The sequence below is a fragment of the Pristiophorus japonicus genome, chromosome 1, assembly GCF_044704955.1.
Source record: "Pristiophorus japonicus isolate sPriJap1 chromosome 1, sPriJap1.hap1, whole genome shotgun sequence".
Classification (NCBI taxonomy): Eukaryota; Metazoa; Chordata; class Chondrichthyes; family Pristiophoridae; genus Pristiophorus; species Pristiophorus japonicus.
The window spans coordinates 522,343,654-522,361,746 of NC_091977.1; the positions used below are offsets into that span (position 1 = coordinate 522,343,654).

General features: G+C 48.2%; 1 protein-coding gene across 4 annotated transcripts in view; it reads right to left on the bottom strand.

Annotated features, from left to right (window-relative positions):
• Positions 1-18,093, bottom strand: part of LOC139277661 (protein spire homolog 1-like) — a 377,805-nt gene that overhangs the window by 81,874 nt on the left and 277,838 nt on the right. For all 4 annotated transcript variants that reach the window (XM_070896458.1, XM_070896440.1, XM_070896449.1 and 1 more), the window contains exons 7-9: positions 12,742-12,828; positions 8,280-8,409; positions 2,419-2,582 (exon numbers count right to left, since the gene is read on the bottom strand). In XM_070896458.1, coding sequence (XP_070752559.1) covers positions 2,419-2,582; positions 8,280-8,409; positions 12,742-12,828 — 381 coding nt within the window. The remainder of the gene's footprint in view (positions 1-2,418; positions 2,583-8,279; positions 8,410-12,741; positions 12,829-18,093) is intronic.

An 18,093-nucleotide genomic window follows, 5' to 3' on the forward strand; every position in this document is an offset into this window, starting at 1 on the left:
AGAGGTTTAGGAAGGGAATTCCTGAGCTTACGGGCCAGGCAGCTGAAGGCACAGCCCCCGATGGTGGTGCAAAAAGAAACGATAAAAAGGGAAAAAGACAGGTGGGTGTTAAATATTATTATAAAGACTTAAACAGCACATAGGGACTCAGCAGCTAACCCTAATGAACTGCTTGTAAACTGTTCAGAAACGCACCAATTATTCTAAACAAATGCTACCAGTTTAGCAGTTTTTACACAGTATAAAAATGATTATACTGAGATTGAGATAGCTCCAGACCTGAGCAGAATTTACATTCTCATGTCAAAGAACCTGGAGACAGTTAGTGTTGAAATTAGTGTTGAGTTGCTGAAGCTTCAAAGAGCCCTGAATATATATCGCCTTAACTTGGAATTCTATCAACTGGAAAAGTAGATCACCGTATTTAAGGAAGGATATACTTGCATTGGAGGCAGTTCAGAGAAGGTTCACTCGGTTGATTCCGGAGATGAAGGGGTTGACTTATGAGGATAGGTTCAGTAGGTTGGGCCTCTACTCATTGGAGTTCAGACGAATGAGAGGTGACTTTATTGAAACATATAAGATAATGAGGGGGCTCAACAAGGTGGATGCAGAGAGGATATTTCCACTCATATGGGAAACTAAAACTAGGGGACCTAGTCTCAGAATAAGGGGCCACCCATTTAAAACTGAGATGAGGAGGAATTTCTTCTCTCAGAGGGTTGTAAATCTGTGGAATTCTCTGCCCCAGGGTCATTAAAACATAGAAAATAGGTGAGGGGTAGGCCATTCGGCCCTTCGAGCCTGCACCACCATTCAATAAGATCATGGCTGATCATTCACCTCAGTACCCCTTTCCTGCTTTCTCTCCATACCCCTTGATCCCTTTAGCCGTAAGGGCCATATCTAACTCCCTCTTGAATATATCCAATGAACTGGCATCAACAACTCTCTGCGGTAGGGAATTCCACAGGTTAACAACTCTCCGAGTGAAGAAGTTTCTCCTCATCTCAGTCCTAAATGGCTTACCCCTTATCCTTAGACTATGTATTTAAGGCGTAGACAGATTTTTGAGCATAAGGGAATAAAGAGTGATGGGGAACGAGCAGGGAAGTGGAGCTGAGTCCATGATCGGATCAGCCATGATATTGAATGGCGGAGCAGGCTTGAGGGGCCAAATGGCCTACTCCTGCTGCTATTTCTTATGTTCTTATGTTCTTATACCACAGAGTCTAACGTGCATTGGTCAGACATTGATGTATTTAAAGAATTGCATAGAATTTACAGCATAGAAACAGACCATTGGGCCCAAATTGTCCATGCAGTGTTTATGTTCCACACAAGCCACCTCTCACCCTACTTCAGCAAACCCGATCAACATAGTCTTCTACTCCTTTCTCCCTCATGTACTTATCTAACCCCTTAAAGGCATCATGTGTCGTCTCACTCTGTGGCTCTCTCCATTGCTGATCCATTATAAGGTGTAGGTACAGGAAATGAAGCCCCTGCCCCAAATGCATACACAAACACACATGTTTACACATACTGTATACAGAAAACGCTCAGCAGCTCGGGTAGCACTTATGACGAGAGAAACAGAGTTAATGTTTCAGGTCGATGACCTTTCGTCAGAACGGGAAAAAGTTAGAGATGCAACAGATTTTAAGCAAGTGTAAGGGGGAGGGAAAGGGGGAGGGGAGGAAAGAACAAAAGGGAAGGTCTGTGATGGGGTGGAAGGCAGGAGAGATTAAAGGACAAAAGGGATGATGCTGTCTGAAAAAATGGGGTCAGAGGTTATGATCTGACAGCAGCTTTTGGTGATTATTCCCATTGACAGCTCCTCTAGACCAATCTTTTGTTTCTTTACTTGTCCCATTACCATCTCCTTTTGCCTCGCACCATCATTACTTTGTCATTCCACCCTGTTCCGTCTGTACTTGCTTAAAACCTGTTAGAGTTCTAATTTTTTCCAGTTCTGATGAAAGGACATTGTAATGTATTTGCTTCATGGGTTCTTTGCTTAAGAGTTCATAGCAACACATTGCTATTAAGAATTAGCAAAAGGTTTAACAATCACACTACACATTACCAGTTCATCCACCTGCCTCATCGTGGATCCCCTGAACCCAACTGGCTGGGGTTTTATTGAGTCTTGTGAACATCACGTGACTGGCTAAGCTTACAACTCACCAGCTCTACCAGCCTGTGGGCATACTCACAGGTGCCTACATTACAGTCATCGACCTGAGACGTTAATTCTGTTTCTCTCTCTTTGCAGCGTTTCCAGCATTTTCTGTTTTTATTTCAGATTCCCAGCATCCGCAATGTCTTGCGTTGGCTCACACACGCGCACACACCAATGAACGAGTAAGAGGAAGAACAACAGAGAACTGGATTCAACAGCGGATTATCCTTTACCTCGGAGTCTGAGCTGTCTATCTCTGCCAGCGTAGGCGCCTTCAGGAGTTTCTTTCTTTGCACTTGGGTGGTGTGGCCATCCCTTTCGATAGCTTGAGACATAACTGCACCATTGGCCACAGGGGGCGGCATGGTCTTTCTGCTCCTCTCCGGAGTCGTCACATCTGTTAACACAGGAGAAGTGAATATAAAGGTCCTCCTCTACGACGCAATTTTGCAGGACCTATTTCTAAGCTGCCCTTGTTCTGCTGCACCCATAGCGCCAATATCAAGGTTAGAGTTGCCACCTTATCGTTGGTTTTGGAGCAGGCAGTGCGGTCTTTTGAGCTATTGTAAAATGTCTAAAAATGCAAATCTATCGTCCAGTTTTTCCTACTCCGGTGCCGCATGATGAGTGCACATCAGTAATTAAAGTCATCGTGGTGTTCGCTAAACTTTCTTCGTAAGCAAAAAGCAGACTTGAGTCACGATCCCTTCCTCTGCCCTGGCTTCTGTCCCATGTATAAACCTGGCAAATGTGGCAACTCTAGCAATGAATCAGAGCAAACCCCCTTCTCACCATCCAAACTTTGTTACCCGAAGTCGGTTGTTAAACTTTTTCTACTTGTGCAAAAATATTAAAAGAACACCACCTACAAACGGCATTCCCCTTCTGCGACATCGCCACAGCCACCAGTCAGGCAGACACGCTAACCTTCCCATAATAATCCTCAGGTCAGCCGTGATCTCACTGAATGATGGAACAGTCTCGTGGGGCTGAATGGCCTACTCCTGTTCCTCAACGGCAAAATTCTTCTCTGGGTTGAAACATCCCAGGTCTTCTGACACAAAACCTAAAAGAAACCTCATAAAATAATGGTACTGGATACAGGGTGTTCCAACTCACGTGCCAGGGACTGGTGCCTGCTTTATAAACACCCTCCTTCCAGGCCAAGCTTCCAACTTGGTTGGACTGTCAGCAAGAACGGTGAGCTGCTTAATACTCGGAAGGAAGCAATTCCACTCTACAACGTTTAGTGACTGATGATACAGTAACGTTGGCAGTGGCTAGAGGGAAGGCCATCTGTCTACCCTCTTAACAAGGCATGGGGGCTTAGAGCTGAGAAAATCATTTAAATTAGAAAAAAATCTTTGAAAGCCATTTGAAAAAAAACTCAACATGCATAATTAAAACCAGAGCAGTTGATTGTTTTAACAATGAGGGGGAGAAATTGGGTTGGTTAGCACCACCCAGACAGGCACTAATGGGTAAGCATCTCCCACCCGACTGCCATACTGTCAGTGCCTACCTCCAGGGACTCGAGTACAAAAAAATCCAGATTGACACTCCTGTGCTGCACTGTCTTTCGGATGAGCGGTGAAGCGAGAGCCCGTCTGTCCTCTCAGGTGGGTTCAAAACAGTGTCCTGTGGGCACTGTTTTGAAGAAGAGCAGGGGAGTTATCCCCGGCGTCCTGGTCAATGTTTATCCCACAAATCAACATCACTAAAACAGATTATCTGCTCATTATCACATTGCTGTTTGTGGGAGCTTGCTGTGTGCAAACTGGCTGCCGTGTTTCCGACATGACAACACTTCAAAAAAGTACTTCACTGGCTGTAAAGTACTTTAGGATGTCGTGAAAGGTGCTATATAAATGCAAGTCTTTCTTTTTTAAAAACGGGTGCGAGCGAGTTTGTAACTCGAGTTACACCTCTCCTCGGGAAATAAAAATCAGAAGGAATGTAAAATGGGCTGCCGACTCGCTCTCGCACAAAGTTAAGCGCTACCCCTTACACACTAACCGTATGTGTTATGGCTAATTCTAGTCTCACTCGCTGAACAGTGCCTATAATGTTCTGTGTTACAACAGATCTCCTTATACGATAAAGCAGGAAAAATACAAAGGAGGTTCTAAGCGGATGAACTGCAGTCACACACATCACATGATGGACGTAACTCCACTATGGTTTTTGACTTAGATTAAGCACAAACAATTCACATGATCACAATACAGATGAGGAAGGCCTTTAGCCCAGCCATCCAGAAAGCTCCTTCAGTCTCCTCATGAGAACTGAAGAGACGAACCAAAAGGCTAATTCTCGGTTCCACTCTTACCTATCCAAGCGTAGCCACAGAACTTTCAGTTGTAGCTTCTCTTCCTGCCCCGTGCAGATATCTATAGAGTCCCCTAAATCTACCCTTGCCCCCGCCCTCCCCGTCCCATTCCTCATCTACATGCTGTCCCTCAGCGAGGGCAGATACCACATATACGCTGACACTCAGTTCTACCCCTCCACCACCCCTGGTCGCAAGTACAGTATGTTTCTTCGGCAGCACCTCCCACACCCTCAGCCTCTACCACCGAGAGGGACAAGGGCAGCAGGTGCGTGGGAACACCACCAGCTCCAAGTCACACACCATCCTGACTTGGAAATATATCGGCCGTTCCTTCATCGTCGCTGGGTCAAAATCCTGGCACTCCCTCCCTAACAGCACTGCGGGAGTGACCTTCACCACACGGACTGCAGCGGTTCAAGGCGGCGGCTCGCCACCTCCTTCTCGAGGGCAATTAGGGATGGGCAATAAATGCCGGCCTTGCCAGCGACGCCCACATCCCGTGGATAAATAAATGAAAAAGTTCCCACACTCTAACCACATTCATTCTTTTTCGACTTGAAGTCAATGTACAATATATGCTTCATTGGCTGAAAGCAAACCGCCACCACACACATTGCCATGACAGCACCACAGGCCCGGCACCAAGCACACATCACAAGGCCAGCAGCAGCATTACATTAACCCACGGAGCTGAGAATGATCAAAATAAAGATGGATGAAGGGAAGGAGGCGAAAGCCAAAGCGGGACGTGACAATAACCACCACATGTCAGGTACTAGAACTGCCTTTACCTGACAAGTCAAAACTGTAAGACATGCTAAGTGGTCGCATTACTGTAAGAAAAACAATTGGATGGTTAGGAAGAACAGAAAAAAAAAAATAATACAGGGTTAGAATGTCATCTCATCATTAAAATTTTATACTATCAACATTGTGCCGAGAACTGCAAAAGACAGAACAGCAAAGTGCACACACAGAACATCACTCCGAATTCTCATTTGCATTTGGTCCTTTCGAATACTTGTGTTTAATCCTGAGGAAAGGACAAACAATTAGATAGGTTCACTGGATGGATTCCTGGGTTCCTGGATGAGAGGAATTGTCCTACGAGGAGAGGATGAGTAGATTGGGCCTATACTCTCTGGAGTTTAGAAGAATGAGAGGTGATCCCATTCAAACATACAAGATCCTGAGGGGAATTGACAGGGTAGATGCTGAGAACATCGGAAGATAGAAAATAGGTGCAGGAGCCTATAAGATCATGGCTGATCTGATCTTGGGCTCAGCTCTACTTCCCTGGCTGGAGAGTCTAGAACTAGGGGCACAGTCTCAGGATAAGGGGCCGGCCCATTTAAGACTGAGATGAGAGGAATTTCCTCACTCAGAGGATTGTGAAGCTTTTGGAATTTTAGAGAATCATACAGCACGGAAGAAGGCCATTCAGCCCATCGTGCCAACTCTCAGAGAGTCCCACTCCCTCGCCCCCTCCCCGCAGTCCTGCACATTCCCCAACCCCTAGATACCCACCCAACTCCCTCGTGACAGATAAAATTGAGTCTGCCTCCACCACCCCCCCCCCGCCAGGCAGATCCCAACCATTCACCAATCTCCCTAAATCTGCGCCCCCCGGTTCTCGGCCCCTCCGCCAATTTTCTGCCTCACAAGGCTGTGGATGCTCTGTCGTTGAGTATATTCAAGATGGAGCTCAATAGATTTTTGGATACTAAGGGAACCAAGGAATATGGAGACTGGCTGGGAAAGCGGAATTAAGGTAGAAGATCAACCATGGCCTACTCCTGCTCCTAATTCTTACGTTCTTGTTTCAATGACAAAGACCCAATTAATGCAGGAGAAAGCAGGCCTGCTGTTCAGATGGGATTTGGGTCGCTTCTTCAGAGCACCAATCGAAACTGAATCCGCATGGTTGCCACAACAAACCTTGTTATAGTGCAGTGACATTTTCTCAGTTATTTACCCTTTCTCCGCTTAAGATACTGAGATTTACTGGAGTATGAATCCACAGCTACAGGGCAGCACCTCCCAAACCCGCGACCTCTGCCACTAGAAGGACAATCGCAGCAGGCATATGGGAACACCATCACCTTCAAGTCACACACCATCCTGACTTGCATGTATATCGCCGTTCCTTCATCGTCACTGGGCCAAAATCCTGAAGCTCCCTCCCTAACAGCACTATGGGAGTACCGTCACCATATGGACTGCAGCGGTTCAAGAAGGCGGCTTACCACCTTCTCCAGGACAATAAATACTGGCCTTGCTAGTGATGCTCATATCCAAGGAGCGAATAAAATATATATTTTTTTAAGTCTCCACCAGAAACAGATTGACTGGTCGTTGATTTCTTTGCTGTTTGTGGGCAAATTGCCAACACAACAGTGACTGCACATCAAAAGTGACTCATTGGTGGTGAAATACTTTGTGACATTCTGAGGATGTGATAAGGTGCTATTTATTACTCCTATTGTTCCCTCCAGTTCCCATGGACATTGCTCACTGTCACATGGTCCTGGCAACCAGGAAAGAGAAAGAAAAACTTGCATTTATATAGCGCCTTTCACGACCACTGGACATCTCAAAGCGCTTTATAGCCAATGAAGTACTTTTAGAATGTAGTCACTGTTGTAATGTGGGAAACGCAGCAGTCAATTTGCGCACAGCAAGCTCCCACAAACAGCAATGTGACAATGACCAGATAATCTGTTTTTTTGTGATGTTGATTGAGGGATAAATATTGGCCAGGATACACGGGATAACTCCCCTGCTCTTCTTCGGAATAGTGCCATGGGATCTTTTACGTTAACTTGTGAGAGCAGACGGGGTCTCATCCAAAAGACGGCACCTCTGACAGTGCAGCACTCCCTCAGCACTGCACTAGAGTGTTAGTCTAGAATTTTTACTCAAGCCCCTGGAGTGGGACTTGAACTCACAACCATCTGACTCAGAGGCGAGTGTACTACCCACTGAGCCACGGCTGACACTGTGACACAGGAGAGTTGCATGGGCTTCCGCCATCTTTATTAATGCTGCTCTGGGATTAGCCACTGGGAGGCAAACTTGTTTCATTTTTAACGACACGCAGTAATTGTTTAAAATCATGGTTTAAAACATTATACGGCTATGTAATAATCAGCCAGTAGGGGGCGCTTTTCAAACTGTGCCCATCAACCACAGCCGTTTTTAGTCTCTTGCATTGGGTTCTCTATAATTCAGCCGTGATTTGAACACATAAATCTAGGCTGACACTCTAGTGGAGTGCTGCACTGTCGGAGGTGCTATCTTTCGGATGAGACGTCAAACCGAGGTCCTGTCTGCTCTCTCAGGTGGGTGTAAAAGATCCCATGGCACTATTTTGAAGAACAGCAGGGGAGTTATCCCTGTATCCTGGCCAATATTTGTCCCTCCATCAATGTCACTAAAACAGATTATCTGGACATTATCACATTGCTGTTTGTGGGAGCTTGCTGTGCGCAAAATTGGCTGCCACGTTTCTTACACTGCAACAGTGATTACACTTTAAAAAGTACCTCATGGGCTTTGGGCTGTCCGGTGGTCATGAAAGGCGCTACAGAAATGCAAGTCTATCTTTCTTTCATGAAGCAAAACGATGAAAAAAAAATTGCAGGCTGACTTTTAAATGGAAATGTATACAGTCACTCGGCGTATTGGGTACCTTTATAAGAACAGAAAATCTGTAAACAAACACTTTTAAAAAAATTGTCAACGTTAGCCTGGCGGACTCACCGAATTTGCTGCGCCTGATCTCGTCGGGAGACACGGGCCGCAGTTTGCGTTCAGACTTGATTTCTTCTAATATTCTTTCGTGGAGGCTCCGGGGGCGCTGTGGGGTTGGTTTCAGTTTCCGTGCCGATGCCTGTGCCCCAGAGAAAACAACAGTTAAAGATCTGACTGGAGAAAGTGCAAGGTAAGATTTACCAGGGCGGTCCCAGAACTGAGAGCTACTGGGCAAGGTTGAACAGGTTGGGGCTTCTTGCTTTGGAAAAGAGAAGACTTGCAGGTGAAGCCAGATTGAGCTTAGCTCTTAAAATTCTGACTGCGTTTGGACAGAGGGGATGTGGAGAGAATGGGGCCCATGTTCAGCGTGGTCTCCTCCTGCCCAAGTGTCGCCCAAAGTCCCGCCGAGGTACCGGACGTTCAGAAAGAAGGTCCCTCGAAGGTCAGCAAACGGACCACGTACGCCGCCAATCTGGGCGGGAGGTCTCATTCTCGGCGGCAGAGGCGCTTGCCGTCCAAGTGCCGCCGAGGATGGAGTCGGGCCCACGGAGGGTCGAGCAGCTGGAAAAGAAAACAACAGCAAAAAATAAAAAAGGTATCCGCAGACCTTCAAGGGACCCCGTCCAGGTAAGTCGCTGTTGGAAAAAAAGTGTTAAAATGTTCACTTACCTTTTTTTCAGGTTCTTCATGCTTACCGTCGGGGACGGACCGGCCTCCAAGTCAGCGGTGCACCCCCGTTCTGCCGCCGCGTCCCGCCGAGTCCCGCCCGCAGGAATCTGGGAGCTCGGCGGGCGGGAGCTCAGTTGCGCCACTCGGCCGTCCGCTGACGTCGGCGGGCGCTTCCCGGCGGCCCTCCCCTCCCGCCCGCTCCAGGCCGCCCCCAAACTGGCACTGGGCGGGGTCTTCAGGAGCAATGTCGGCGGCAGTGGGTGGCAGTCGACGGCAGCGGGCGGTGAGGGGCTGAAAATCGGCCCCTAGGTTTCCAGTTGTGAGGGAGACCAAAACTGGAGCCCATAAATACAAGATAGTTACTAATACGTCCAATAGGGAAATAATGTTTTCACTCTATGGCCCCAAGTTTCCACATGATTTGCTCCTGATTTTTAGGAGCAACTGGTGCAGAACGGAGTATCTTAGAAATCGGAATTCTCGGCACTTAGTTTGCTCCAGTCCTAGTCAGTTAGAACAGTTTCACTTTGGAACAGAATTTTTTTTCAAAAGGGGGCGTGTCCGGCCACTTACGCCTGTTTTCAAAGTTTTGTGAGTGAAAACTTACTCCAAACTAACTTAGAATGGAGTAAGTGAAGATTTTTGTATGCTGGAAAAAATCTTGTCTACACTTTAGAAAATCAGGCGTAGGTTACAAATCAGGCGTAGGGAATGGGGGGGGGTTTAAAGGGAAGTTTACAAACATTAAACACTTCAGTTTTACAAATAAAGAGCCATCATCAATAATAAATGATAAATACATCAATAAATCAACCAATAAATCAATCAAAAAAAATTAATAAGAAATAATTTTTTTTTTAAATCAATAAATAAAACATTTTCTATTTACCGACTGCAGCACCGGGAGCCCTCCAACAGCTTGCTGGGATCCCCCCCCCAGTGTGTCTCTATCAGTGTCTCTATCTCTCTGTCTGTCAGTGTCCGTGTTTCTGACAGCGAGGGGAGGGGGAGGAGGGGAGCAGAGGGAGGGATGGGGGAGAAGGGGAGGGGGGAGAAGGGGATAAAGGGGAGAATGGGGAGAAAGGAGATGGGGGGAAAGGAGATGGGGGGGAAAGGAGATGGGGGGGAAAGGAGATGGGGGGGGAAAGGAGATGGGGGGAAAGGAGATGGGGGGGAAAGGAGATGGGGGGGGGAAAGGAGATGGGGGGGGGAAAGGAGATGGGGGGGAAAGGAGATGGGGGGAGAAAGGAGATGGGGGGAGAAAGGAGATGGGGGGAGAAAGGAGATGGGGGGAGAAAGGAGATGGGGGGGAAAAGGAGATGGGGGGGAAAAGGAGATGGGGGGGAAAGGAGATGGGGGGGAAAGGAGATGGGGGGGGAAAGGAGATGGGGGGGGAAAGGAGATGGGGGGGGAAAGGAGATGGGGGGGGAAAGGAGATGGGGGGGGGAAAGGAGATGGGGGGGGGAAAGGAGATGGGGGGGGAAAGGAGATGGGGGGGGAAAGGAGATGGGGGGGGAAAGGAGATGGGGGGAAAGGAGATGGGGGGAAAGGAGATGGGGGGAAAGGAGATGGGGGGAAAGGAGATGGGGGGAAAGGAGATGGGGGGAAAGGAGATGGGGGGAAAGGAGATGGGGGGAAAGGAGATGGGGGGGAAAGGAGATGGGGGGAAAGGAGATGGGGGAAAGGAGATGGGGAGGAAGGAGATGGGGAGGAAGGAGATGGGGGGGAAGGAGATGGGGGGGGAAGGAGATGGGGGGGAAGGAGATGGGAGGGGAAGGAGATGGGGGGGGAAGGAGATGGGGGGGGAAGGAGATGGGGGGGGAAGGAGATGGGGGGGGAAGGAGATGGGGGGAAAGAGATATGGGGGAAAGGAGATGGGGGAAAGGAGATAGGGGGGAAAGGAGATGGGGGGGAAAGGAGATGGGGGAAAGGAGATGGGGGGGAAAGGAGATGGGGGGGGGGGAAAGGAGATGGGGGGGGGAAAGGAGATGGGGGGGGAAAGGAGATGGGGGGGGAAAGGAGATGGGGGAAAAGGAGATGGGGGGGAAAGGAGATTGGGGGGGGAAGGAGATGGGGGGAAGGGAAATGGGGGGGAAGGGAAATGGGGGGGAAAGGAGATGGGGGGGAAAGGAGATGGGGGGGAAAGGAGATTGGGAGGAAAGGAGATGGGGGGGGAAAAGGACATTGGGGGGAAGGAGATGGGGGGAAAGGAGAAGGGGTGGGGAGGAGATGGGGGGGGAAGGAGAAGGGGGGGGGGAAGGAGAAGGGGGAGGGAGGCTGAACGGGCCGGGCCCGATACTTCGGGCAGGGACCGTCCCCAGCACCAGATTTACAGGTAGGTGGCGTTGGGTCGGGGGGGGGGTGGTGGGGGGAAGGTCGGTTCTGTTCGGGTCGGGGGGAGGGAGGGAGAGGGAGGTCAGGTTGGGGGGAGGGAGGTCAGGTCGGATCCAGTCGGTGGGGGGGGAGCGGGAGTCGGGTCGGGTCCGGGGGCGGGGGTCGAGTCGAGTGGCGGGGGGGGCGGGAGTCAGGTCCGGTCGAGAGGTGGGGGGTGGGGGAGCGGGAGTCGAGTCGGGTCGGGAGGAAGCAGGAGCTGGGCGTGGGAGGAGCCTTATTCACGCAGCCCCAGTCAGGCCATTCGGCTAGGGCTAGGGGCTGCGTGCTTCGGGCCCCTCCCACACAGTTTCGGGCGCTTGGAGCTACTGCACTTGCGTGCCGACTGTAGCGCACATGTGCAGAGGTCCCGGCACTGTTTTCAGCGCAGGGACCTGGCTCCGCCCCCCCTACAGCTCGTGCTGGCTGCGCCGAGGGCCAGAGGACCTGCAGGGAGGTGGAGAATCTGGAGGGTTTTTTTAGGCGCACTTTGTGGCGCGAAAAACGGGCGTCCAGGTCGGGACTGCGCCGTTCTAGGCGCGTGTGGAAACTTGGGCCCAAAGAGTGGTTAGAATATGGAACTCGCCTCCGCATGGAGCGATGGAGGCAAATAGCGTAGCTGCTTTCAAAAGGAAACCGGACAGGAGAGAAAAACGATTAGAACGATATGCTGAAAGGCTGCGATAAGGAAGATGGAATGGGAAGGGCCTGGTGTGGAACATAAACACCAGCACAGACCAGTTGGGCCCAATGGCCTGTTTCTGTGTCGCACATTCTAGGTAACTAACAGCGATTATAAAATCCAGGTAATCAGCATTTTATGATGTCCCTCGTGAATGACTATATATATATATATATATAATTTCACTTATTATACTTAATATATTATTTTCCTGCATATTATAATGTATAATATTTTTTATATTTAATTAAGAGGAAGTTAGATAAGTGCATGAGGGAGAAAGGAATAGAAGGTTATGCTGATAAGGTGAGATGAAGAGGGGTGGGAGGGGGCTCGTGTGGAACATAAACACCAGCACCGACCTGTTGGGCCCAATGGCCTGTTTCTGTGCTGTACATTCGATACAATTATTGCATTCCATCTTAATATTATTATACTTGAGTTCACTTTAGCTTCACTCCATGGGGAATCAGCAACTTAATAAATATAAATGGGTTTATCAAGCACAATCCCCTCCCCTCGCACCCACTCCCCCCCCCTGCTGTCGACTCCAATGGACAACTTAAACGGTTTCAATGCCTTCATGTTTAAAGTTCCAGTCAGAGAGATCAAGCCAGTTACGGAAACCCCAGCTCAAGTCCCGTTCTAATCGCGTGATTCACACCCATGGTTTAAAGTGTTGTCCAAACTTGCCTTGCCAGTCAATCGCGGCTGTGTCGGAATTCTAAAAACAAGACCTGCTGTACTCACAGGGTTTAACGGAGGCCGTGAGCGGATAAAGTCCAGGATCATTTCGTGGGCGCTTTTCTTCAGTTTGGGAGGGATGTTCCCGTTGACCTGCAGCAGAGGAAATGAGCAGTGGTCACACAGAAATCAGACCGCCTTCACCAACAGAGCATTACTGCACCCAGGAGCTGCAAAGGAGCATTTGGATTGGCTATCTCCTCAACGTACCGTGAGAACACAACGGAATCCCAATGGATTTGTCCGAGAGGCAGAACATGCCGAATACCACAAGAGAGAAATCTTTGCACCAGGAATGCATACTGAAAAACATTACCCGTCATAGCCAACCTGCCCTGGATGTGTTTTCTGTTTATAGCGGCCCAGAATTTCCTGCAGCGGCAATGACGTCTGCTGAAAATTTCCCCGTCTAACGCACCAATCCCTCTGTTGCTAACTTACTCCAAAATGTCCTGGTTTTCTAGTTAGAATAGCAGGCTCGAGGGGCCGAATGGCCTACTCCTGCTCCTATTTCTTATGTTAATTCACGCAATAGGGACTTATGCAGTGGATAACTGTACATAGTTGATTTTCCTTATAATAAATAATTCAACCTGACATTATTCAACGTAATAATATAATATCACACACTTTCAGCACAAACATACTTGCTTTGCAACTTCTGAAAATGTACAAAAAGGTCATGCTTTGGGAGCTTAATAAATTATCCTTCAATTTTCATTCTTCCTAATATTTAAACTTCTATCAAATCAACATGCAGCAAGACCTGGACGACATTCAGGCTTGGGCTGGTAAGTGGCAAGTAACATTTGTGCCACATAAGTGCCAGGCAATGACCATCTCCAATAAGAGAGAGTCTAATCACTGCCCCTTGACATTACCATCGTCGAATCCCTCACCATCAATATCCTGGGGGGTCACCATTGACAGGAAACTTAACTGGACCAGCCACAATAATACTGTGGCTACAAGAGCGAGTCAGAGGATGGGTATTCTGCAAAGAGTGTCTCATCTCCTGACTCCCCAAAGCCTTTCCACCATCTACAAGGCACAAGTCAGGAGTGTGATGGAACTCTCCACTTGCCTGGATGAATGCAGCTCCAACAACACTGAAGAAGCTTCACATCATCCAGGAAAAAGCAGCCCGCTTGATTGGCACCCCATCCACCACCTGAAACATTCATTCCCTCCACCGGCACACCATGGCTGCAGTGTGCACCATCTACAAGATGCACTGCAGCAACTCGCCAACATTTCTTGGGCAGCATCTCCTGAACCCACGACCCCTATCGCCTAGAAGGACAAGGACAGCAGGAGCATGGGAACACCACCACCTCCAGGTTCTCCTCCAAGTCACACACCATCCTGATATGGAAATATATCGGCCGTTCCTTCATCATCGTTGGGTCAAAATCCTGGAACTCCATACCTAACAGCACTGTGGGAGCACCTTCACCACACGGACTGCAGCGGCTCAATAAAGCGGCTCACCACCTTCTCCAGATATGGGCAATAAATACTGACCTTGCCAGCACGCCCACATCCCAGAAACAAATTTAAAAAAAACACATGAATGTAACTTACTGGAGTATCGGGGCATGAAGAAAGGAGGGAGTGCTAACCATCAATAAAGCCCCGATTTAACCCCCTAGCCCCCGCCACCACAAGCCCAATGAGAACAGACTGTGTTGGGGGAATGGGGGAGGGGGACGGGGGGAGTGAGTGGTTAAATACTTTGAAGCAACCTACTCACCCAATCCTCGCTGGCCTCCTCCCATGCCCCATTTTAACAGGCAAACTCTGGCCAGCCACCAAACCTCTCGTTCCCAGGTAAAATCGGGGAGTGAATATTTTTGTTCACACCTCTCGGCTGGTTGATATGATTTCCCGTTTCAGACTGCATTGCTTTACATTCATCCAAACAGTGTATTTATTTAAAAGGATGACCAATGTACCAAGGCAAAAACCAAAAAGGGCCACATTACAGCAACATTCTAAAGGGGCAATGCGAGGGTACAGCAGTTATCATGGGCGACTTTAATTTACATATAGATTGGGCTAACCAAACTGGCAACAATGCGGTGGAGGAGGATTTTCTGGAGTGTATTAGGGATGGTTTTCTTCACCAATATGTCGAGGAACCAACTAGACAGCTGGCCATCCTAGACTGGGTGATGTGTAATGAGAAAGGACTAATTAGCAATCTTGTTGTGCGAGGCCCCTTGGAGAAGAGTGACCATAATATGGTAAATTCTTTATTAAGGTGGAGAGTGACAGTTAATTCAAAAACTAGGGTCCTAAACTTAAGGAAAGGCAACTTCGACGGCATGAGGCGCGAATTGGCTAGTATAGACTGGAAAATGTTACTTAAAGGGTTGATGGTGGATAGGCAATGGCAAACATTTATAGATCACATGGATGAACTTCAACAATTGTACATCCCTGTCTGGAGTAAAAATAAAACAGGGAAGATGGCTCAACCGTGGCTAACAAGGGAAATTAAGGATAGTGTTAGATCCAAGGAAGAGGCTTATAAATTGGCCAGAAAAAGCAGCAAACCTGAGGATTGGGAGAAATTTAGAATTCAGCAGAGGAGGACAAAGGGTTTAATTAGGAGGGGGAAAATAGAGTACGAGAGAAAGATTGCCGGGAACATAAAAACTGACTGCAAAAGCTTTGATAGCTATATGAAGAGAAAAAGATTAGTGAAGACGAACATAGGTCCCTTGCAGTCGGACTCAGGTGAATTAATAATGGGGAACAAAGAACTGGCAGACCAATTGAACAAATACTTTGGTTCTGTCTTCACGAAGGAAGACACAAATGAACTTCCGGATGTACTAGGGGACAGTGGGTCTAGTGAGAAGGAGGAACTGACGGATATCCTTATTAGGCGGGAAATTGTGTTAGGGAAATTGATGGGATTGAAGGCCAATAAATCCCCGGGGCCTGATTGTCTGCATCCCAGAGTACTTAAGGAGGTGGCCCTAGAAATAGTGGATGCATTGGTGACCATTTTCCAACAGTCTGTCGACTCTGGATCAGTTCCTATGGACTGGAGGGTAGCTAATGTAACACCACATTTTAAGAAAGGAGGGAGAGAGAAAACGGGTAATTATAGACCGGTTAGCCTGCCATCAGTAGTGGGGAAAATGTTGGAATCAATTATTAAAGATGAAATAACAGCACATTTGGAAAGCAGTGACAGGATCGGTCCAAGTCAGCATGGATTTATGAAAAGGAAATCATGCTTGACAAATCTTCTAGAATTTTTTGAGGATGTAACTGGTAGAGTGGACAAGGGAGAACCAGTGGATGTGGTGTATTTGGACTTTCAAAAGCCTTTTGACAAGGTCCCACACAAGAGATTGGTGGGCAAAATTAAAGCACATGGTATTGGGTAATGTACTGGTGTGGATAGAGAACTGGTTAGCAGACAGGAAACAGAGAGTCTGGATAAACGGGTCCTTTTCAGAATGGCAGGCAGTGACTAGTGGAGTGCTGCAGGGCTCAGTGCTGGGACCCCAGCTCTTTACAATATACATTAATGATTTAGATGAAGGAATTGAGTGTAATATCTCCAAATTTGCAGATGACACTAAGCTGGGTAGCGGTGTGAGCTGTGAGGAGGATGCTAAGAGACTGCAGGGTGACTTGGACAGGTTAGGTTAGTGGGCAAACGCATGGCAGATGCAGTATAATGTGGATAAATGTGAGGTTATCCACTTTGGTGGCAAAAACACGAAGGCAGAATATTATCTGAATGGCGGCAGATTAGGAAAAGGGGAGGTGCAATGAGACCTGGGTGTCATGGTACATCAGTCATTGAAAGTTGGCATGCAGGTACAGCAGGTGGTGAAGAAGGCAAGTGGTATGTTGGCCTTCATAGCTAGGGGATTTGAGTATAGGAGCAGGGAGGTCTTACTGCATTGGTACAGGGCCTTAGTGGAGCCTCACCTGGAATATTGTGTTCAGTTTTGGTCTCCTAATCTGAGGAAGGATGTTCTTGCTATTGAAGGAGTGCAGCAAAGGTTCACCAGACTGATTCCCAGGATGACAGGACTGACCGATGAGGAGAGACTGGATCGACTGGGTCTGTATTCACTGGAGTTCAGAAGGATGAGAGGGGATCTCATAGAAACATATAAGATTCTGACGGGTTAGATGCAGGAAGAATGTTCCCGATGTTGGAGAAGTCCAGAACCAAGGGACTTAGACTAAGGTAAGGGGTAGGCCATTTAGGACTGAGATGAGGAGAAACTTCTTCATTCAGAGAGTTGTTACCCTGTGGAATTCTCTACCGCAGAGAGTTGTTGATGCCAGTTCATTGGATATATTCAAGAGGGAGTTGGATATGGCCCTTATGGCTAAAGGGATCAAGGGGTGTGGAGAGAAAGCAGGAAAGGGGTACTGAGGTGAATGATCAGCCATGATCTTATTGAATGGTGGTGCAGGCTCGAAGGGCCGAATGGCCTACTCCTGCATCTATTTTCTATGTTTCTATGTCTCCAGCATAAGAAACATTTCAGATATCAACAAAATTATGTTAATACAAAAATGTGGCTAGAATATAGTAGCATGAATGCATCTTTTCATTCCCCTCCAAGTATTTTAAATCATGGGAAACATCACGCACCATGCTGCCCGAGGCTATAAGTGTGTGAGAGTGCTTTTTCCTTTTAATAATGTCAAAATCAATGCAACTGTCTCTGTAATGTATGACATATATGCACTTAATAGCCTGTAACCTTGAACTAGAAATCAAGCCAGAGGTTTTATTTGCATTTGTGTTTTGCTTTGTTTGCAAAAATGCATTCAAATTTCAAACATTTACATCCATAACAGACTACGATAAACCTTTTCCAAGAGAAAAGTACTGCCAAAACTAGTCAGGCCCATTACAGGGCAATCTGCAGTGAGCACTGGGGTGATGGGCGAATGGGACTCGGTGTGAGTTAGGACACGGGGCAGCGAGCACAGGGGTGATGGGTGAGCGGGACTCGGTGTGAGTTAGGACACGGGCAGTGAGCACAGGGGTGATGGGCGAATGGGACTCGGTGTGAGTTAGGACACGGGGCAGCGAGCACAGGGGTGATGGGCGAACGAGACTCGGTGCGAGTTAGGACATGGGCAGTGAGCACAGGGGTGATGGGTGAGCGGGACTCGGTGTGAGTTAGGACACGGGCAGCGAGCACAGGGGTGATGGTGAGCGGGACTCGGTGTGAGTTAGGACACGGGCAGCGAGCACAGGGGTGATGCTGAACGGGACTCGGTGCGAGTTAGGACACGGGCAGCGAGCACAGGGGTGATGGTGAGCGGGACTCGGTGTGAGTTAGGACACGGGCAGCGAGCACAGGG